This window comes from Meriones unguiculatus, chromosome 2, assembly GCF_030254825.1.
Source record: "Meriones unguiculatus strain TT.TT164.6M chromosome 2, Bangor_MerUng_6.1, whole genome shotgun sequence".
Taxonomy (NCBI): domain Eukaryota; kingdom Metazoa; phylum Chordata; class Mammalia; order Rodentia; family Muridae; genus Meriones; species Meriones unguiculatus.
In genome coordinates this window covers 166,220,900-166,243,638 of record NC_083350.1, presented here as the reverse complement: position 1 = coordinate 166,243,638, position 22,739 = coordinate 166,220,900, and the positions used below count along the sequence as shown (strand labels likewise).

At 36.9% G+C, this 22,739-nt stretch overlaps 1 protein-coding gene across 1 annotated transcript; it reads right to left on the bottom strand.

Moving 5' to 3' along the window:
- Window positions 1-747: 747 nt before the first annotated feature.
- LOC110563787 (arylacetamide deacetylase-like 2) lies at window positions 748-22,618 on the bottom strand. Its single transcript, XM_021660984.2, has 5 exons — window positions 22,392-22,618; window positions 17,661-17,883; window positions 10,332-10,401; window positions 8,405-8,576; window positions 748-1,603 (listed from the first exon to the last, which is right to left on the bottom strand). The coding sequence occupies exons 1-5, from the start codon at window positions 22,527-22,529 to the stop codon at window positions 1,001-1,003; spliced, it is 1,206 nt and encodes a 401-aa protein (XP_021516659.1). The 5' UTR covers window positions 22,530-22,618; the 3' UTR covers window positions 748-1,000.
- Window positions 22,619-22,739: the final 121 nt, after the last annotated feature.

Genomic DNA, 22,739 nt, shown 5'->3' with positions numbered 1-22,739 from the left:
GGAAAAGATTCCCAAATTATCTTTTCTCTAAATTTCTTTCTTGATTTTATAGTGTTACATGTTTCTTTTTCATTTCCCGGAATGAATGATGTATTTCTTTAAAAAGAAAACAGAAGTCAATGAATTCACTTAAAGATGACCAAAAACAGATGTATTGAAATTTCTCATAGAAGAAAACCCAAATAAGAGAAATAAAATAGTTACCAAAACTGTAATTCAAAATAAAAACAAACAAAACAAAACAAAAATCTTATGGCTGTTTTTTTGAGAGAAAGAGAAGTAAAGGGTATGATGTGGGTGTGTGAAGAAATGGTGAGGATTCTGGAGACGTGGGGGAAGAAGAAACCATAATTAGAAGACAGTGTATGGAAAAATATTTTTAATAAAACGAAACCACTCATAATGGTACACTTCACAAAGGAAAAAATTCCTTGGAGTTTTGAAATTGAATGTTGAAAATATAAACCATTTACTTGGGAAGAAAATATCAAACAAAATAGAGTAAAATATTATATTTCTGTAAAATTATCAAACTCAAAAAAAATCTAAAAGAAGCAAATTTTACAAGAATGTGAATATCAAATTGTTTTCAAATTCCTTGTAGCTATTTTTGAACAAAAGAAAATTTGATTTTTATCCATGATTAATATAATAAAATACCAGGACAATTTATACACATTTGAAAGAATGAATAAATAATAGCTACTAGTTATGAGAACTTAGAAATAAAGATAGTAACCAATATTTCTCAAATTCCCAAAGCAAAGGCTTCTCTAGTGAGCACTGTAATAATAATAAGCTATAATAAAGGGGAAACATACTAACTACACTTTACAGATCAGAGTTTAAAAAAACAAAAAAAAATATAAAAATAGGTTCAAGAGCACATAGCAACCTCTAATTGATTCAAATCTTGTGTTGTTTTAGACAACACAAATTATATTACTCTTTTCACAACTAAAATATTTCCACAATTAAATTTTACTGAGGAAAACTGTAATTATAAATTCTTATCCAGCCAACTCACATACATATCTTTTATCCTCAGCCCTAGATGTAAGTGAAGCGGTGATGTCATATACGATAAGGCTCCATGGATTCCATCCTCCACATGGTCGTGAACAACCTGAACTCCAACATTCTGAAGTCTTGAAACATACATGATTCCATCATCTCTCAGGACATCATATTGACAGGTAAGAATATATGTTCGTGGCAAATGCTGCAGCTGAGCATCATTGGCTAACAAGGGCAATGCTCTGTGATCCATCAGTGCTGGCAATGAAAAACCCGATCTTCCAAGCACAGGCTCAGTGTACACGTGGTCCTTTCTATACTTGTCAGGAAGAAGAGCACTCCAGTTCACAAACCTGAACAGATGTCTGGACTCCAGGGGCATGTGCTGGTTTTTGCGCATTGCCCGTGGAAGTGCCTCATCCTTGGTGAAAAACAAACTCACGAGTTTTATGGCTATGTCCCTTGTCAGAACTATACCATGTTCATTTTCTCGATGAGATGGCAAGTGAGTATCAATTACTTGTAAACCAGGATAAAGTAGGGCCTGCAGCTTGAGTTTATGCTTTACTTCAGGATCAATCTGCACCTGAAAAATGTAATATCCAGTGAGGCAAAGGCTTCCAACATCCCAGAAGGCAAAATGTAACCATGACACAGATATGGGAACAAACCTACACAGAGTAGGTTTTGTCATAAAGCATGGTTATGCCAAAAATGCCTATACTATCCTTAATTTGCATTAAATGTCCAGCCATTGAAACATGTTTTTATTGAAAGTAAGTAATAAAAATAAGTCTGCAAAGGTGTTGAAGAAATAGATAAATACGCAGAAATTATTCTTGACAACAGGCTGAGATGCAGTGAATGAAAGATGGCAATGCTCAGCCCTAAATGAGACATCCGTAAAACACACCTCCTTCCTAGCTCTCAGAAGCAGGAATATTGTAAGAGCTAGGATGACTATGAGAAAACTGTTTCTTTGGACCCAGCAGGGAAGTTGCACATATAGGTTCTGTGCAAGCCCAGATCAGAATAAATCCCTCCATGGAGAGAAGTGGCCATGAAGTCTCCTCCCTGGCTGAGGAGCTGACACTTGATAGCTTCTGGGAGAGTCAGTTTCCTCTACGCGGGTATTTCCTGATAAATTGAACATGCTCTAGTAAGATAATAATAATAATAATAATAATAATAATAATAATAATAATAATAAATAGTAAAATAATAATAATTTTAAAATCCCACACATCTAAGACTATGTGGGCGGGAAAAATTAGGCTCAGTGTGTGTGTGTGTGTGTGTGTGTTTTAACAGGTTATTAATTCAAGGGGTTAGGGAAGAGGGCCTGTTTCTGGGAGGAGTTGGCAAACAGGGTAAACATGATCAAAACATGTAACATGAAATCAGTCTGAGAGAACTTATTTTTCCTGTTTTTTTCAATGCAGTTTATTCAGGAACCTTGAACAATCATCTGACCCTGGGGAAAGCCAGCCCACAGCTTAAATAGCCTCTGGGTAGCCAACCTCAGCGTGCCACGTGGGCAATGCAGATAGGTCCACATACATGGAAGCAAGCCAGATCCTCAGCCTTAGCCACATATGGAGTTGTTTGTGACTGAGAGCACTCACCATCGGGAAGGTGGAAGGCGGAAACCAGCTCCATCTTTAAGGCTGCATTACACAGCTCTCTGCAGTTCCCCCTTAACAGGTTAGGAGCCTGCTACAGAGGGCCTCTGAAAGGCTATGCCCTGCAGACTATCAAAGCAGATGCTGAGACTAATGGCCAACTGCTGCGCAGAGTGCATGGAATGTTATGAAAGAAGTGAGAAATAGAAGATTTTAGAGAGTACAGGAACTCCACAAGGAGAGCAACAGAACCAAAATATCTGAGCACAGGGGTCTTTGCTGAGACTGATGCTCCAACCAAGGACCATGCATGGAGATAACCTAGAATCCCTGCACAGATGTATCCCATGGCAGTTCAGTGTCCAAGTAGGTTCCATAGTGAGGGGAACAGGAACTGCCTCTGACATGAACTGATTGACCTGCTCTTTGATCACCTCCCCCTGAGGGGGAAGCAACCTTACCAGGCCATAGAAGAAGACAATGCAGCCATTCCTGTTGAGATCTGATAGACTAGGATTAGAAGGAAGGAGAGGAAGACCTCCCCCATTAGTGGACTTGGGGAGGGACATGGATGAAGAAGGGCAAGAGAAGGTGGGATTGGGAGGGGAGGAGGGAGAGGTTTAAGGAGGGGATACAAAGTAAATAAAGTATAATTGATAAAAATTAAAATAAAGAATTGTAAAAAAAAAAAGAAAATAGGTTATCTCATACGATACATCTCAATCAGTTTTCCCTCCCTCTACCTGTCCCAGCTACCCCCTACCAATTTCCTCTTTTCCCAGATCCACTCACCCTCCACTTCTCTTCAGAAAAGAGTAGACCTCCAAGAGGCAACAGCCAAACAGGAAAAGAAAAGATACATCGACACACAGTAAAAGCCCCCATATTGTAGCTGGACAAGGCAACCCAACAGTGGGAAAACAGTCCCAAGATTAGGCGAAAGAGTTTGCTCCCACTGTTCGGAGCACCACAAAACCACAAGCTAATAGCTGTAACATACACACAGAGGACTTGGTGCAGACCCTTGCAGATCCCATGCTTGCCTCTTCAGCAGATAACTGTTAGAAAAGGAAACTTCAATGAGCCCTACAGACATCCATTCTTACGTTCTGCAACAGAATGTCATACAAGCTAAGTACTGTTACCTGTGGAGAAGGTTTCCCCTGAGAACCACCTTAACTTGGTTACTGGTGCCATGATGAGAAATCATGGTGGAGTACAGGATGGATACGAGATACATACTAAAGGTATAGAAAAACTAGTTAAGGCGAATACAGTAGAAAATTTACCAAATCCAAAACCAGTAGACATTTACTATCCACAATATACATGGCTAATAGAACACTTACTATCATATTTTATCATACTGTTAAAATGCTAATAAGAACAAAAATTTTAAATGTGAAAGTGTGAAATTGCTTACGAAATGGAACTTGTCAAATTTTCATCTAATCAAAAACCTATGTAATATAAGAAACAACCTATATAAAAAACTATATTTGTAAGAAGCCTACAAATAATTTTAATATTTAATAATTTTGAAACAGTAAAAAGAACCATAAAATGAATAAAACCTAAGTACTAAAGATATTTATCAAATTATCCCATAAACTAGTTAATATTCAACAAATGTACCTATAAAATAACAAGGGCAATGACGACATTATTCTACAAACTCAGTATTTCCCTAAGCTACATGAGGGCAGAACAAGGGAAATAATAGACCATTTTTCCAAGATAAACACAGGCCTAACAATCCTTAATAACCCAACCAAATTCAACAACGCTTGAAAATATAATATAACAGGATCAAGTTATCATTATTCTAACAGTGCAAGAATGGTTCAATATATGCAAATTTATAAATAAATTTTTCTATGCAAATATAATCAAGGACAAAAATCCCAGTCAATATAAGAAATTCAGGAATGTTTCTTACAAATCCATCATTACTTCATGATTAAAAAAAATTTTAAAAAGTAGGTAAAAGAGACTACATTTGAGAAATACAAAGACTATACACAAGACCACTCTGTGGAAATAACACTGAAATGATAAGACAGAGGTATCTGCTCTCTCCACATTTCTTCAAATAACTGGAATTTATATCTGGAGCAGTAAGAAAGGAATGGAATGATAAGGCACAAACTGGAAAGGCAAAAAAAAAATAAATCAAATTTTCTATGTTCTGAGATGATATAGTTAAGTGTGTAGAAGTAGTATGGAAAAATCCATAGGTGCTCCACCAAAGGCTCTTAAATCTCATATATATTCCCACCAGAACAAGATGCAATAGAGTTAACCATTGTTCTCTACATCCTTGGTCAAATTTCAATAACTGGTCAGTCCCACATGGACAGTCACATTGTACTGCTGGTACATACCATATCCTGGTTCCTTTACCACGGTGATGGCATGCCTCCATGGTTTAACTGGAAAAATTTCCCTCAGACATTCTCCTTTCAAATGAAATTCATATGAGCTCTTTCAAAGCACATTTCCTATAGTTTTAAGAGTTCAAGTTTTTCCACTAATCTCCTTAGTAACCATAGTTAATTTGTTTCAACTGTCCCTGTGCTCAGGTTAACTAGATACACGTTCCTTTACTCAACAACTTGGGTGTTTTTCACATATGCTGCCTTGCTTTATGCTCCCTTTCATTGTAAATATGATAAATGAAACAAGCAGTAACTCTGCCAAAGCCTAGTTGATATGCTGTCTTAATATTATCTTTGCCAAACAAATTAATCCATACTTTTTAATTCAGCCTCACTCAAATTTTAAGACACCGGCAGAGAGCAGTTGGATACTTTGAGAATACTAACACAAATTGGTTCTAATCTGATTCCCAGGGAAGTATTCTTTACAGAAATGTCGTGAGCTCAGCCCTCTTTGTCCTCACGTTATTTAGCACATTTATCTTCCGAATTCTCCTTATTACTGTCTGCTAATCACTGTTTGTGTCACCTATAGCTTCTCTAGGCCACATTTGCTCTACACAGCAGTTACAGAAACAAGAACTGCATAGTTAGGTAGTCATGACAAGGATCTAATTTCTCAGTGCCATTTTTTAAATGTTTATGTTAGTTACTTCTGTTGTTTCTGTAGCAAAATTCCTGACCAAAAAAATAAATAAATAAATAAAAATGAATGGGAAAGGATTTATTGTAGCTTAGTTAGATGGAAAAAAAATCCATCATGGTGAGGAGATATAGCAAGTTGATTTGTATCAGTGAGACCAAGTGGCTGTTGCTTGCAGAACAGGGAAGCAGAGATGTGGGACAAAGCAAAGGGGTCTATAAACAACAGCAGTACAATAGTGCCGTACTGTCTCCAGCAAGACTCCAGCTCCTTAAGATCACACAACCATCTCTTCTAAAGTTTTAAATTGAAATTATCAGTAAAGGATATATTCTTTTATACTTTTATAACAGTATATATCCTGTTAACAGGTAGATAAAAATCAACAGTCAGCCTGTTGCAACCAATGGACACAGATTATTTTAACAAATGTCCTCAGAATCCATACACATTCATCTTAAACTACTTTGACAATTCCAAAGATGACCCATTTTAAGGACAATAAACAAGCCTCAATTAATTTCTAAAAGCTACATTTGTGTATTAGCTAATAACAAAAAATTTCACTGGAAATCATTCTACATAATATTTTCTAGGAAATACCAACTTCTTAAAGCGTTTTAAATTTTTTAATTAAAACCTTTATTATTTTTTTAAATAATTTATTCACTTTGTATCCCAGCTGTAGCCCCCTCCCTCATCTCCTTCTGGTCTCACCCTTCCATTCTCTTCCACCTCTATATTCCTCCCCTAGTCCACTGATAAGGGAGGTCCTCCTCCCCTACTATCTGACCCTAGTCTATCAAGTCTCATCAGGACTGTCTGGAACCTCTTTCTCTGTGGCCTAGTGAGGCAACCTCCCCAAGGGGAGTTGATCAAAGAGCAGGCAACCAAGTTCATAGCTGGAACTACCACTGCTGGCCTTACTAGAGAACTCCCATTGAGACTGAGCCTCCCATGACCTAAGTCTAAGCATGGGCTCTAGGTCCGACAGAGGATTAATATACAGAATATATAAAGAACTCAAGAAGTTAAACACCAACAAACCAAGTAATCCAATTAAAATTGGAATACAGAGCTAAACAGGGAATCCTCAACTAAGGAAAATCAAATGGCACAGAAACAGTTAAAGAAATTTAAAGTGGGCTGGCTTTACCCAGGGTCAGATGATTGTTCAAGGTTCCTGAATAAACTGCACTGAAAAAAAAAATTTAGAGTAAAAAAAAAAAAAATGCTCAAAGTCATTAGTCATCAGGAAAGTGCAAATACACCCATCAGAATGGCTAATATAAAGAACTCCTGAAAACATTTAGTGCATTTTATATGTCTATGAACAAGACAATATTTTAGAAATATTTCAGACATTAAAGTAATAACAATCGTGAATGTTCCTTATTAGAGGCCATAGCTAGTGCATTAGTAGAGAAAGAAAAAGACAAAAAGAAAGAATGAAAACTTTCTAGTCATTAAAGATATGCTTGAGCATAAAGTTCTAGAAAACTTAGAATAAATAAGTGGACTTATTCAGGATATGAGAGTTTGTGGCTCATATAAATATCTGCTATAATTTTATGTGCTATCAATAAACATCTGAAAACCATTTAAATTATTTTAAAAAAGTAATTGTGATGGCAGTAACAATGGTGGCTGTAATTCCAAGATCCCTTTTCTGTCTGAAGAGAGTCATAGCATGAGGGGCATCAACGGGCACAGGCACCCAGCGAGGCATGCGAGTAACCAGAGCATACCTAAATTCACTAGCATTCCAGCATTGGGCAAACAAGCAAGTATCATTACCACAATTACTTGGCTCTATCTGGCTAATAATTAATAAAAATGGGGGATATAAACAAACAGGTGTGGGCTTATAGGAAATATTATGAGAAGCCTTCACCCCCTCGTTGGAACATCTTGCATCAGTTCTAGAACTAGCAGTGGTGGAGTCCGAGGTCTGAGTAGGTTCAGGAGATCATTGCCCCCAGGGGCGAGACATGCTCCATGTAAATTGACTAACTCCTTGTTGCTGAAGATCTGGCTTGCTTCCATGTATGTGGACCTATCTGCATTGCCCACGTGGCACACTGGGGTTGGCTACCCAGAGGCTATTTAAGCTGTGGGCTGGCTTTCCCCAGGGTCAGATGATTGTTCAAGGTTACTGAATAAACTGCATTGAAAAAAAAAAAAGTAATTGTGAACTAAATTCAAAGGGAGGGTTGCATTATTTACTCTTTAGCATTTTAATATTGTTGACGAATTAAAGAGGCCCTACTAAAAAATGAGATCAGGTGTGATTTAGCTGCAAGTTTCAATATCAACACAATGGTAATTACCCCAGAGTCCACAGACCCAGTGCAAGCCTAATAAAAATACTATTATGCTTTTTTTGTTAGAGATTAATTAAGAAGGTTCTCTGTAGTGTTTTAATGCCTGATAAACACAGTTCTACAACCAAATTTTATGAAAGATAATGAAGGGTGAAATGAAAGTAGTATTGAAATGAGCGTTGACTTGTAGATTAATTTAACAGTACACACATAATCCCAATGAGTCCTGTTATGATCAGTTCCACACGCGTGTCATTGTAATTCTGGGGGAACAAACGCTCTTTTCCAAGGAATGACACCAGACAAACAGATCAATGGCTGCAGTGTCTACTCCCCACCAGAGAGCCAAAAATGTCATACCTGTTGTGTGACCGCTGCAGCCAGCGTGCCCCCAGAACTGTCGCCTGAAATAGCAATCCGGGTAGGATCTACTCCGTATTTACTAAGAATTCTATCCTGAAGAAAAAACTTGACTGCTGTGACACCATCTTCAAATTGTGCAGGGAAGTGATGCTGAGGAGCCAGCCTGTAACTTGGAAACAGAGGGCGTATGTGGGAAACAAGGTCTCAGACATCTAACACACGCAGTTTAACCCCAAGTCTTACTGTTCAGTTTTTAAAACCTGATCTAATGTTTTCTTCTAATGTTTAATTCAAATTAAAGTCAACAAAAAGTAATTTGAAACATGTAATTAAGTCAATGCTGATGTTTTGCCTGAAGGTGGTTGATTTCTATAAACCCCTTAGTTTTGTAAGGAAAATTTTATTTCAAGTGCATTTTGTCCTAAAAATATTCTGTATCTTTCTCCATTTTCTCAATAGAACTGAATATTTAAACATCATGTTTGCTTTGTGTTCTTCAGAATTTCAATATTTGTAAATATCTATATTTAATACGATAGTCATCCATGAGTATAATATTAACTGACTTAGAAAATCCTAAAGGATAAGTTAGACATAATTATGCACTCAAAAGATGTTAATATCAAACACAGTAAACTTAGAACAAAGTATGAATTAGATGAAATGACTGGCAGGCATAAACCTCTACCATTGCTTTACATTTTGATTTCATTTACTTTAAGTTACTAAAAATGAATAGGAGAATGTTCCACTGGGCACAGTGGCACATGCCTATAATCTCACCACTTGGAGAAGCAGAGACAGGCAGATTGCTATGAGTTCAAGGCCAGCCTGCTCTAAAAAGCAAGTCCAGGACAGTAAAGGCTAAAATACTTTCTCAAAAAGAAAGAAAGAAAGAAAGAAAGAAAGAAAGAAAGAAAGAAAGAAAGAAAGAAAGAAAGAAAGAAAAGAAAAGAAAAAGAAGACTTTTCCAGTATCATAATCTAGTCATTAACATATAAAGATATTCTGGGTACTATTAGCATAATAAACATGTTAGAGGCTATTTTCTTCAGATGGTTATCCGTATTCACTTATTATACCAAGACTTCCACAGTTTTGAAAATGTTGACATATAAGACTAAAAATATTGAATTAAAAATTTCTAATCACATTTTTGTTACTATGAACTACGGAGAAAATGTAATAAAATTTCCTCTTAAGAATAATGAATTTCAGGGTCAAACTCAGATTCAGAAATCTAGAATATATTAATTTGAGTAAGAAAGCAATGGGCTGTCCTAAAGAAACTCCAGTATGCAAGTTCCAAATGAAATCATGGTGTAAAATCACTTTGTTTTAAGAATATGTGTCCAAGATTTCAACTGGTTCCAGCCTTCATTACCTATAACACTGTGTATCACTGATTCACAACCTGTGAGTCATGACCACTAAAGATCATCAGAAAACAGAGATAGATACATTATGATTCATAACAGTAGCAACAAACATTATTTTATGGTTGGGGTCCCCCACAACATGAGGAACTGTATTAAAAGACTGCAGCACTAGGAAGATTAATACTGTTCTAAATAATGATTAATTATTAAACATTCTATCCCAAGCCTAAATATGACCAAATATCTTAAGCATGCAATGATTAATTTTTCCTTCCTCTCTCACGATGTAATACTGGACACCATTGAACCATATAGGATCTAAGCAATAGGATTTCACAAGATAGTCAACTTAGGGTGTAATTCAAAGTTATTTTTAAGAAGAATAGTTGGGATCCTGGACTCCTTTACAGGACAGTCTATGCAGAAATTGTGACATATATAGCAAATTTTAAAATTTATATTTCAGGCATAGGTTTTTTATTTGGAACTTGAACCTATAGGCATAAAAGGCAAAATCATATTAGTCAAAGAAAATTAACTCTTACTCCATTCCTACAACAACAGCATCAAGTTTATTTGCAGTCCATCTATTCAGGAAATCAAAAGCCGTCTGCTCTGAAATGAAAAGAGAAAGGTCAAAATACTCCCTGTAATTAAACAGCAACAAAACTACTGATAGATATTTATATGAAAAAAGTTTTTTCAGACTGTCAGACAGGAATCTTTTATTTCCTCCCCCTGTTTCCATGCAGAGGGCATTAAACCACTGTAACATTCTGCAACCTCTCTTCACAAATGCAGATGTAGCTTGGTAAATTGGTGTTTTAAAGAGGAAAATTAGGATCAGCACTTTCTAGGTTTATCTTGCCATCTTCTATTAGCCACACAGTGACCCTTCTTCATATCCCATTGTGGACTGGTATGTACTATCCTCTGCTCTCTGCTTCTTCAATCTGGAAGTTTTAGACAATAGAGGAAGTTAATTGGTTTTCCTGCAGTTACCACAGCTAAGTCTGTAATCCAAGACTATCCTAACAGCTAAACATGAACTCTCAAAGTCTTCATTAGAAATGACCATGTTGACAGTCATCTATATCAGCAGGTCTCAACCTGTGGGTAACTTAGCAAACCTCTATCTTCAAAAATATTTATATTATGAGTTATAACTACAGGAAAATTACAGTTATGAATTAGTAATGAAAATAATTTTATTGTTGGGAGCCACCACAACATGAAGAACTGTATTAAAGTGTCACAGCATTAGGAAGGTTGAGAACTGATGGTCTACATGAACTCTGAGCATAATCTTTCAATTGGGTAATAAATTCAGAAAGAAGGAATATATCTCTCTCTTTACATACATATGTATGTGTATGAGTATGTATATGTAAGTAGATGATACATGGTTAGACAGACAATCAGAGATATTGGTTGTATAAGATAAAAACATAGTTGAATAAAAGCTGTGCTTTAAAGAATATGTCCTATTATATGATGCTGCAATAATTATGACATTAACACAAATTCTAAAGCATGGCAACTAAGTTTTTAAAAATCACTTAGAAAGTTAAGGTAAAGCTTAAATGTACATATCGGGTTTAACATATCTGACACATGAGCCATTGACTCTCTCCCCATACCCACAGATGCCCTTCTGCCTCTACATATAGGCCACATTCTTCTCAAATACCACCTGTGCACGTTACCCAGTTATTAACTAAAATAAGCTAGGATCTTCTGGGGTAAGGGAATCTCACTTTGGAAGATGGCTCCATCAGGTTGGCTATAAGCAAGTTTGTGGGGTAGATTTTTGATTAATGATTGGTGTAGGAGGGCCCAGTCCTCTGTAGGTGATGCCATCCTTGGGCAGGTAATCCTTGGTTGTATAAGAAAGCAGATGAGCAAGCTATGGAGAAAAAGCCAGTAAAGCAGCATCCATCCATAGCCCCTTCTTCAATTTCTGCCCCCAGGTTTCTGCCCTGACTTCCCTTTATGATAGCCTGTAAGCTGCACTATCACATAGAACTTTCTGCCTCAGGTTCATTTTTGTTTTGGTGTTTATCACAGCACTAGGAAGGTAACTAAGAAGCCATCAATTCCATTTTCCACCTCCCTGTTATGACATGGTGGGATACTGCTGATCATGAGATCAAAGTGAGTCTAGAGTTCCCTGTTTTCTCCTTCAGATGTGCATCCTGTTTGCCTTTCAGAGTGAGGATTAACCATCTTTCTCAGGCTCCTCCTTCTTACTTAGCTTCTTTAGGTTTACAGATTTTTATATGTTTATCCTATATTATATGTCTAATATCCACTTATAAGTGGATACCACGTGTGTCTTTGTGTAAGTATACCACAATCTTTGTATCCATTCTTCCTGTGAAGGGCATCTGGATTGTTTCCAGGTTCTGGCTATTACAAATAAAGCTGCTATGAACACAGGTGAGCAAATGTTCATGTATACTTGAACATATTTTGAATATATGCCGAGGAGTGGTATAGCTGGATCTTGAGGGAGCACAATTTTTAATTTTCTCAGAAAGTGCCAGAATGATTTCCAAAGTGGTTGTACAAGTTTACATTCCACACAGCAATGGAGGAGGGTTCCCTGTTCTCCACATCCACTCCAGCATTTGTTGTCACTTGAATTTTTGATCTTAGTCATTCTGATGGGTGTAAGGCTATATCTCAGGGGTATTTTGATTTGCATTTCCCTGATGACTAAGAATGTTGAGCATTAAATAGATCCATATTTATTGCCTTGCAGAAATGTACAAGTGGATCAATTACTTCAACATAAAACCAGATATACTAAATCTGCTACATGTGAAAGTCAATAAGAGCCTTTAACTCACTTGGACAGGAGACAACTTCCTGAACAGAACACCAATACTTCAGGCCTTAAGAACTACAATTAATACATGATATATCTTGAAACTGAAATGCTTCTGTAAAGCAAAGGATACTGTAAATGGAAGAAAACAGCAGTCTACCTATTGGGACAACATCTTCACCAATCCTACATTTGACAAACAGATAATATTAAGAATATATGAAGAACTCAAGAGATTAAACACCAACAAACCAAATAATTCAATTTAAAATGGGGTACAGAGCTAAACAGAGAATTCTCAACAAAGGAATCTCAAATGGTGGAGAAGGATGTAAAGAAATGCTCAACGTCCTTAGTCATCAAGGGAATGTAATCAAAAAGACCCTGAGATTTCAGCTTACACAATCAGAATGGCTAAGATCAAAAACTTAAGTGACAACACATGTTGGAGAGGATATGGAGAAGGGGGAACTCTCCTCCATTGTGGGTAGAAATGTAAACTTGTACAACCGCTTTGAAAATCGATCCGGAGTTTTCTCTGAAAACAAGAAATAGCCACAACTCAAGACCCAGCTATACCTTCCTGGGTATACACCCAAAATATTCTCTACCATATAAGAAGGAAAATTGCTCAGCCATGTTCATAGCAGCTTTATTTGTAATAGCCAGAAACTGGAAACAACCCAGGTGTCCCTCAACCTAAGAATGTATAAAGAAACTGTTTTACATTTACACAATGAAATAGTACTCGGCCATTAATCACAAGGAAATCATGAAAGAAATGTCTGAGAGAAGTAAATAGAACCAAAACACATAGCCAAGAAGGACCACATGTGCTCAGGTGAGAGTGAGAAACCCCCCCCTCCCCAAACCCAACACCAAACAAGCATGGACAAAGATGATACTTTATCTCAACATGGAAGTGTAAGTTGTGTTTGGGGGCACAGCATAATATGAAAAGGCATTTTGAGACACAGAAATGAGGTCATATGAGCTCTTCAGAAAGCAAAAGCTCAGCTCATTGTGAGGCTGAAACACAATTGTGGAAAGGAGCACTGACTTAATATAAGAACATTAAATCTAAGGTCAGGCAATAACATGGTAAGGGATAAAATGATGAGGGATTTCAATGTGTTCTATGAAGTGATATTAATGAGTGACTGAGAATAAAGAAATTATATATCTTTAAAAAAACAAACAAACATTGAGATCAGATGGATTTCTTTTTGCATCTGAGTCAGATAACCCAGAGGCAGAAAGACACAAATGATCTATACTCACTTATAAGTGGATCTTAGCCATATAGTATAAAATAAACATACTAAAATCTATAGCCCGAAAGAAGAAAGGCAACAAGGTGAACTCTAGAGAAGATGCTTAATCTTCATTCAGAAGAACAAACAGGATAGACATCAGAACTAGAAGACAAGGAACAGGACAGAAGCCTTCCACAGAGGACTGCTGAAGGACTCTACCCACCAGGGTATTGAAGGAGATACTGAGTCTCATAGCCAAAGTTTGGGCAGAGTGCTGGAATCCTTATGGAAGCAGAGGGAGATAGACATGGAGGGGACAGGAACTCCACAAGGAGACCAACAGAGCCAAATTACCTGGGTCCAGAGGGACCTGCAGAACTGATACTCCTATTAAGGACTATGCATGGAGAGGACTTAGACACCCTGTTCAAAGGAAGCCCATTGGTTGCTCAGTTTCCAAGTGGGTTCCCTAGTAAGGGGTACAGCAGCTGCCTCTGACATGAACTCAGTGGCTGGCTCTCTGATCACACACTGCCAAGGGTGCAGCCTTGCCAGAGCACAGAGGATGATGATGCAGCTAGCCTTGATGAGACCTGGTAATCTAGGGTCAGATAGAAGGAGAGGAGGTCCTACCATATCAGGGGACTAAGGAAAAATCATAGAAGGAGAGTGGGTGGGACTGGGAGGAGGTAAGAGAGGAGACTGTAGAGGGGATACAAAGTGAATAAATTGTAATGAAAAAATATATTAATAAAATTAAATTTAAAAAGCAATCATCCAATAGAGATGTATGCAAACGAAAGAAAAAAAAAAAAACGATGAAATGGGTGAGGACATACTGATAAAATCAAATAATATGTCAAAAGCCATGTAACATCTCTGAAAGGTAGAAAGACCACTGTCGAAAGGGAAAATATGTCTTCCTCTGGGAGTGCTGAAAAAGAGTGCAGGATTAGCATGTTGGAAGCAAAATTTACAGAAAGGGATTCAGGTAAGAATGGAGGATTCAAAATTTGAAAGCTCCCATAGTAATGGGAACAGGGACTGTCTTTGACATAAACTAATTGGCCTGCTCTTTGATCACCTCCCCCTGAGTGGGGAGCAGCCTTATCGGGCCAAAGAAGATGACAATGCAGCCACTCCTGATGAGATCTGATAGACTAAGATCAGAAGGAATCAGAGGAAGATCTCCCCTATCAGTGGACTTGGGGAGCGGCATGCGTGAGGAAGGGGGAAGGAAGGTAGAATTAGGAAGGGAGGAGGGAGGGGTTTATGGGGGATAAAAAGTGAACAAAGTGTAATTAATAAAAGTTAAAAAAAATTTTTGAAAGTTCCTTTCCCAGTTTGTAGGCTGTTGTTTTGTTCTGATGACAGTGTCTTTTGCTTTACAGAAGCTTTTCAGTTTCATGGTGTCCCATTTATTGATTGTTGCTCTTAGAGCCTGTGCTGTTACTGTTCTATTCAGTAACTTGTCTCCTGTGCCAATGAGCTCTAGGTTCTTCCCCACTTTTTCTTTTAACCGATTTAGTGTATCTGGTATTATGTTAAGGTCTTTGATTCACTTGGACTTTAGTTTTGTGCAGGATGATAAATATGAATCTAGTTTCCATTTTCTTCATGTAGACATCCAGGGTTTCCTTGCCTGCCACAAATTATTAACTACCAGAAACAAAACACAACTGTGGGAAGCCAGACAATTAGCATCAGCATCAATCATAGACTAACTGGAGGTCCTTTCTACAAGTTAACAGTCCTGATAGCAGAAGCCCATAATCTGTTTAATCTAAACTCTAATTCACCAGACTTATGAGAATCACTGTCCTGGAAAGGGAAATCAGCAATCCTTGTCACACTTGGTGCTCTAGAATTCTTCTATAAAGCATTATTTTTAAAGTCTTTGGATGAGAAAACAAGACTTGTAATGCTTTCCTAACTAACAGATGTAGAGTACCTCCTTCTTATTTATTATTTTCACATTCCACAACACAATCATAATTCTTGTTCCTAAATTTGCTGTCATTCAGTGTCCTTACATTTATCAGGATGATAATTAATACCAAAAGCAGTTTGTGCAGTTGAGTTTTAAGGCAGTGGCCATAAAATAAAGGGTTTTTTTTCTAAGACCATAGAACTGAATTTGCACCTCAGCATGAGAAACTTACATAGTTTGTATTTTGCTTTTTATTTTAAATTCTGTAAAGAATAAAATAAATATAATAAAGGGTCTTTCTTACCCCACAGCCCTAGTATTTGTCTTGCAGTTCATCTTGAGTCACTACCTCACTTCTATACTCTATAAACCTTGAATAACTTATATAAATAAAAAACAAAACATTTGGAATGTAAAAGCAGCACTGTTCTTTAAGATTTGTGCTAAACATGGAGCAGGGATTGACCCAAATATTTGTTTTTAATACACTGAATTCTGTTGCCATTCTTGACCTGCAAGAAAGCATACTCAGTTTTCTCTACTATATTAAAAAAAAAAAAAACCTCACAATGTTTTTATAATTGAGGAATCTATGGGCTATTCAAAGAAAACCTGAGGTTAATAACAAAATATATACTATTCTAAAAATTTTATTATTCCATTTATTTGCTTGTTTTAGTAGTTTACTAACAATAGCTTTCCATACATTAGTATGATCTATTATAGAATTTTCCAAAGTTTTTACAAAGGTTAATTTTTTGATATTTTTACTTCTATCAACTTTATTTGCCCCTCATAATTTTTACATGAGACAGGCATAGAATCTGAACTTCAAGAATAAGACCTGTTATTTTAAAGCCTTATTTTGTGTTCCCCTCTTAGAATCAAGTTTAACAACTTCTAAGCTTTAACACTTTACTAATGTTCTTATTAACAAACTACAAACTCTTTTATATAGCAAGAGCATCCGCATCCTGTCACTATCACAGCTGCTGAAAGTATGCTGAAGTCAAGGAGAACATTGTAGCAGTTAGTTTGTACATGTCATTTTTATATGGTTCCCCTCACATGAAAGATGAGAACACTGCCTGAGGTAAGAGATTGGGCTGGGGCTCATTTGCAAGGATGCTCTCCGCCTGCAGAAAGCCCTGAGTTTGAACCCCAGCACGCCTCGGGCCAGCTGTGAGACAAATGGCTACAATTCCAGTTCTCAAGAGGGAGATGTAGCCATGGCAGCTCAGTGTCTGAGCGGGTTCCCTCATAATAGAAACAGGAACTGTATCTGACATGAACTCAGTGCTGGCTCTTTGACACCCCTCCCCCAGAGTGATGAGCCTTACCAGGCCACAGAGGAAGACAGTACAGCCAGTCCTAATGAGACCCGATAGACTAGAATCAGATGTATGGGGAGGAGGACCTCCCCTCTCACTGGACTGGTAGAGGGGCATGGGTGGAGAAGAGCGAAGGAGTGTAAGGAGTGTCGGATTGGGAGGGGAAGAGGGAGGGAGCTACAGGTGGGATACAAAGTGAATAAACTTTAATTAATAAAAATAAAAATAAAATGTATCTTTTAAAAAAGAGGTATATGATCACATATCTGCTAATTAAAGAGTTCTAGGGCAGATTGAGATAGAGTTTGTATCTCAAAAACAAAACAAACTTCAATCATTACAAAGCAAGACTTGCAGTGAAAATCGCTATGAGAGTACTCATGAAAGACATCTGTATCTACCAATGTATTGGGTATGTAATGTGTACACCCCTATCAAGTATCCATGGAAGCGTATGTAAGTATTCCAAGACTTGTATATCACCAACATGCAACTAGTTATTCTTTATCCTTATGTAATAAACTTACTGAAACTTCCGAAACAAAATCCTCCGCCGTGAAAATAGATGACAGCCCGTCTTGGGGCTTCTGACTTTCTCTTGGGTAAGTACAAGCGCACAGGGATGCCCACAAAGGCCGTGTCAGTTACTGTGATGTGCTCGTCTGAATGTGGTGGTGTATAATCCAAACTGATTATCATGGAAATAAACTCTTCATATCTCAGAACTCCTATATTTTCAAGACACAGGGCCTATAAAAGTAAAACAAGATAACTCAACTTTAGATCTATAATATCAAAGAGCTGTAAAAAGAACATTTTGAAGAAAACAGAAAAAAAAAGCAAAAAGTAATCAAACAGAAGTAATGAACTGATAAAAGTAAGTCCAAACAGTATTGTGATGACCCTTCTGCCTTTGAAAATTTCATGTGTTATGGATTAAATATTATTCAGAAAAAAAATCTTTATATTTTAAAGATTTTTGTATTTATTTCATTATAAATACTTACAAAATTTCTAACTCTTACAATCTCTCAAGTTTTGTATGTTGTTACATTTCCCTTCTAAAGTTACTTTAGTTAATTCAATTTTTAAATATTATGGTATGGCCACATTATATATAATCTGATTTGCTTCTTTTCTTTTTTTAACCCTAAGTCACTTAGTTCCCCCTGGCCCATTTCTCTAAAATCCTTCTTTAATTTTACCTTTGGAAATTCCCTGGACTTCTCTGGCCAAACTTATCTAGGAGCTGGACAGTTTACTCAATTTACTAGAGTTTCAGAGGCAACAGCACAGTAACCATTCTTAATGCATTATTACAGGGTAAGGTGCCTACAGCTTTTCTCTACGCTTTGGTGAAGGAAGTGAGCTCAGAACAGCCAGACCTGTAATGTCATCCAAACTTGAGCCCAGGTCATAGGAATGCACAGAGACTGGAGCAGCCTGTCCTGGGACTGCACAGGCTTGTACTGCGTCCTCTGAATTTATAGGATGGCTTCCAGTTCAGTTTTATTTTATGGGATTCATGGGTGTGCAGATGAGTGCCTCTCTGATTCTTGTGCCTTCTCTAGGGCTCATTTTCTACTGTTGTTTTGTCTTGTCCAACTTTGATATGACCATTATTGCTTTGTATTGCTATATTTGATTTATTATATACACATACATAAAAATGAATGAATAAAGGAAAACCTCAAAACTATGGTAAAAGTTACCAACTTTAGTCGCTTAAACCTGCTGGAGGAGGGAAATCCATTTTCTCCAATAGAGTAACACTGCAACCAACCCCTCCAGGACAGGCCTCGTGTTCAAAGTAGCTGACCAACATGTAGGTACTCCAGCCTTTCTGTGGGATTTTATTTGGTTACTGTCGAATGGGTTTTCTTGACCTGTTTTGATTTTTACTTTGTGGGTGTTGTTGTTCTTAGTTTCACAGCTTTGGAGGGTTTTATTGGTGTGTCCAGTTTTGAGTTTGTTTCCTGAGAAAACAACTGAAAGTTTGGTGCATAAGGAGGAGAAGAGGATGTGGAAAGACATGGGAGAGGAGAGGAATATTAGTAAAATATATTTAAATTTAAAATGGTCTTAAATAATACCAATATAATAAAAGCAAATATAAGGAAAGATACGAATTAATGTACTTTCCTCAATGTACTTTTTAAAAATCCATGCAATGATAATACCAATAATAAATCTGTTATTGAGCTATGTTAGAGTATATGTGAATGAATATTTTTAGTGTGTATATAAGAGTATAGTCAATGAGATGGTAGTAACAATGGTGGCTGTAGTTCCAAGATCCCTTTTCTGTCTGAAGAGAGTCATAGCGTGAGGGGCATCAATGGGCATAGAGATCAGACCTCTACTCTTGCCTGATGTGTCTAAAACAAAAAGGGGGAACTGTAGAGAGCTGCAGAATGCTATGCCTTAAAGATGGAGCTGGTTTCCGCCCTCCACCTTCCCGATGGTGAGTGCTCTCTGTCAGGAACAACTCCACATTTGGCTAAGGCCGAGGATCTGGCTTGCTTCCATGTATGTGGACCTATCTGCATTGCCCCCGTGGCACGCCTGGGTTGGCTACCCAGAGGCTATTTAAGCTGTGGGCTGGCTTTCCCCGGGGTCCGAGGATTGTTCAATGTTCCTGAATAAACTGCATTGAAAAAAAAAAAAAAAAAAAGAATAAAGAGACTTAATTCTCATCAAAAAAAAAAAAAAAAAAAAAAAAAAGAGTATAGTCAGGGGCTGGAGAGATGGCTCAGAGGTTAAGAGCACTGGTTTTTCTTCCAGAGGTCGTGAGTTCGATTCCCAGCAACCACATGATGGCTCACAACTACCTAAAATGAAATCTGGTGCCTTATTCTAACATGCAGGTATGCATGTAAACACAACATTGTATACATAATAAATCTTTTTTTTTTTGCCTTTCTGTTTTTGTATTTTATTTTATTTTTTTTATTAATTACACTTTATTCACTTTGTATCCCCCCTGTGGTTCTCTCCCTCCTCCCATCCTAATCCCTCCCTTCCTCCTCCCTCTGCATGCATGCCTCCCTCCCCAAGTCCACTGATAGGAGAGGACTTCTTTTCCTTCCTTCTGATCCTAGTCAATTAGGTCTCATCAGGAGTGGCTGCATTGTTTTCTTCTGTGGCCTGGTAATGCTGCTTCCCCCTCAGGGGCAGGTAATTAAAGACCAGGCCAATCAGTTCATGTCAGAGACAGTCCCTGTTCCTATTACAATGGAACCCATTTGGAGACTGAATCTTAAAACAAAAAAAAAAAAAAAAAAAAAAAGAAGAGTGTAGTCCATAAAAATATTCAATAAACAGTGTCTTACTATTTAATTAATTTTTTCATTAATAATTCTGGAGTAAGCGGTCTTCATGAGTATAGTTACTTACTTCCAATTATGAGTGCCTGCAAAACACACCTGGTGGAAGACAGAGCTCACCCTTATATAATGCCATGTGACCTCCACTCAAACCTTGGCATGAACATTCCCTCCAAAACAAACACAATATAATTAATTGATCAATTAATTAATTGATTAAACATAATAAAACAGTTCTTGATGCTAATTAAATGTAAATGAATAGATGAGCCATTAATATTAGTGCTTAAGATATATATCAATATATTCAAATAAATTTTCATTTGATGAATTTTCTCTTGAAAATAGGATTTTTAAAAATGGCTTTATTTCTTTTATGTCAGCATTTTCTGGATGTAAATTGATACTCAGGCATTTTAAGACTGTACCTAGAATTACCAGTGCAGAGATATTAATATGCATGATCTTTAATACAATCAATAATAATAAGTAAAATTAGTGTTCTTAACTTTAAGATTAATTGGTACAATGGAGCATCAAGGGACTTTCTCAAGGTTATGTGGAGTTATTTTACAAAGCTTTCAAAACAGCATATGATTGCACAAAAATTTTCAAGGTTGTATTTTAAAGATTTTTAGACTTTTATATGTTAAAATTATTTTTTATTATCTTTGCAACCTGGATTACAGAATTAATTACCAAAAAATTCCAAAGAATTTATCAAAGATATCTCAGTTTGCTAGGACAAACTTTAATTACACCTTTCTTTTGTCCATTATCAATTTAGGAGCACAGGGTAATAAGAGCATATGGAGCTGAGAGAGTAACAGCATCATTTTAGAGTGTGATGTTCTCATAATGTTGCGGTTTGGATGAAAATATGAAAATTTGCTACCCTGAAGTCTGAATATATGTGAAATAATCAAAGCAGGACTGACGTGTGATTGCTCATGTATTCTTTCTTCAATCAAGGAATCAGAACATTTGAAAAATGAAAGAACTGTGGAGAAGGTGGGAGAAGGACATTCTCAGCGCAGCAGCTAGAGACAGCTGAATCACAGAACTGTGGCTCTTTCTCTTACACCCTGCACTTCTGTAACTACTTACCATCTCCTAATTCTTTTTTTAATTAAATTTTTATTTTTTACATTAATTATAGTTTATTTACTTTGTATCCCAGCTGTAGACCCCTCCCTCATTCCCTCTCAATCCCATCCACCCTTCCTCATCTCCTCCCTGCCCCTCTCTAAGTCCACTGATAGGGGAGGTCCTCCTCCCCTTTCATCTGACCCTAATTTATCAGGTCTCATCATCTCCTAATTCTGCTGCCTTCGATTTTCAGCCTCTAACTATTTCAACTGTCAAAAGGTACTTCTGGAAGGCACCCATTTTGCACACAGAAGAGTACAGTTGAATCAAAGCAGTTTGGGGCTCAAAGTAAAGCTACCACTCCCTCCTGTGCACTCATCTGAATATATTTTTCCTGTTCTATAAACTAATTCAGTTAGAAGACAGTGGAGAGTTAGTGGAAATATTTGTGTATGCAATGAAAGCAGTGTCTAAAGTGTCACTTTCTGACTATAAGGGAACAATTATATCAATTATATCCACTCTGTATATTAAGATAACCCAAGAATTTCAGCAATTTATAACTGTAGATAGACAACAGAAAATATAGAAATAAGAAAATAAAAATCATAAAAAATAGTAATAAAAAAGTCCTGATTTAGTTTCAGACAAGTACTATTATCAATAACCATACCTTTATAGTATAAGATAATTGTGGAACCATCTTTTTTTCAAAGAACTCAAGTAAAAATAAAAAAAAAATTCTTTTAAAAGCAGTTTCTCTTAAAATTCTGCTATCAATAATATTATATAACATTCACAAGTATTCTTTCTTAATCATTGAAAATATTATATTATTCTTACCATAAGTGTACAAGTTTTAGCAACTGCATCCAAGGCCATTACTTTCCAGGTTTCTTCAATGTTGTCAGGTATGGGTGTATAGATGTAAGATAAAAAGCTAACACAAAGCAGCCCCAAACAGAGAGTTTTGAATCCCATGGTATTCCAGCCTCTTCACAGTGTAGTGATGAAATATTTTCATAAATACTGAATAATAAGCCACAGGATGAGCGCAGAATAGGAGCCCTCTCAGGTGATGCTACTGTTCTCACAAGGTGAAGCTGATTCTTAATTCAAACACTGCAATGTCAGTGCTAACTTGTTTTGCAAAAGCACGACTCTGAAGCAGATGTCGAAATTCGTCAGGTC

Excerpts from the sequence above, each read along its gene's own strand:
- LOC110563787 (XM_021660984.2), bottom strand. The coding sequence starts at position 22,529 with ATGGGATTCAAAACTCTCTGTTTGGGGCTGCTTTGTGTTAGCTTTTTA. Across the intron at positions 17,884-22,391 it reads CTAAAACTTGTACACTTATG|GCCCTGTGTCTTGAAAATAT; the intron begins GTAAGAATAATA and ends TTACTTTTATAG. Across the intron at positions 1,604-8,404 it reads CTGCAGCGGTCACACAACAG|GTGCAGATTGATCCTGAAGT; the intron begins GTATGACATTTT and ends TACATTTTTCAG.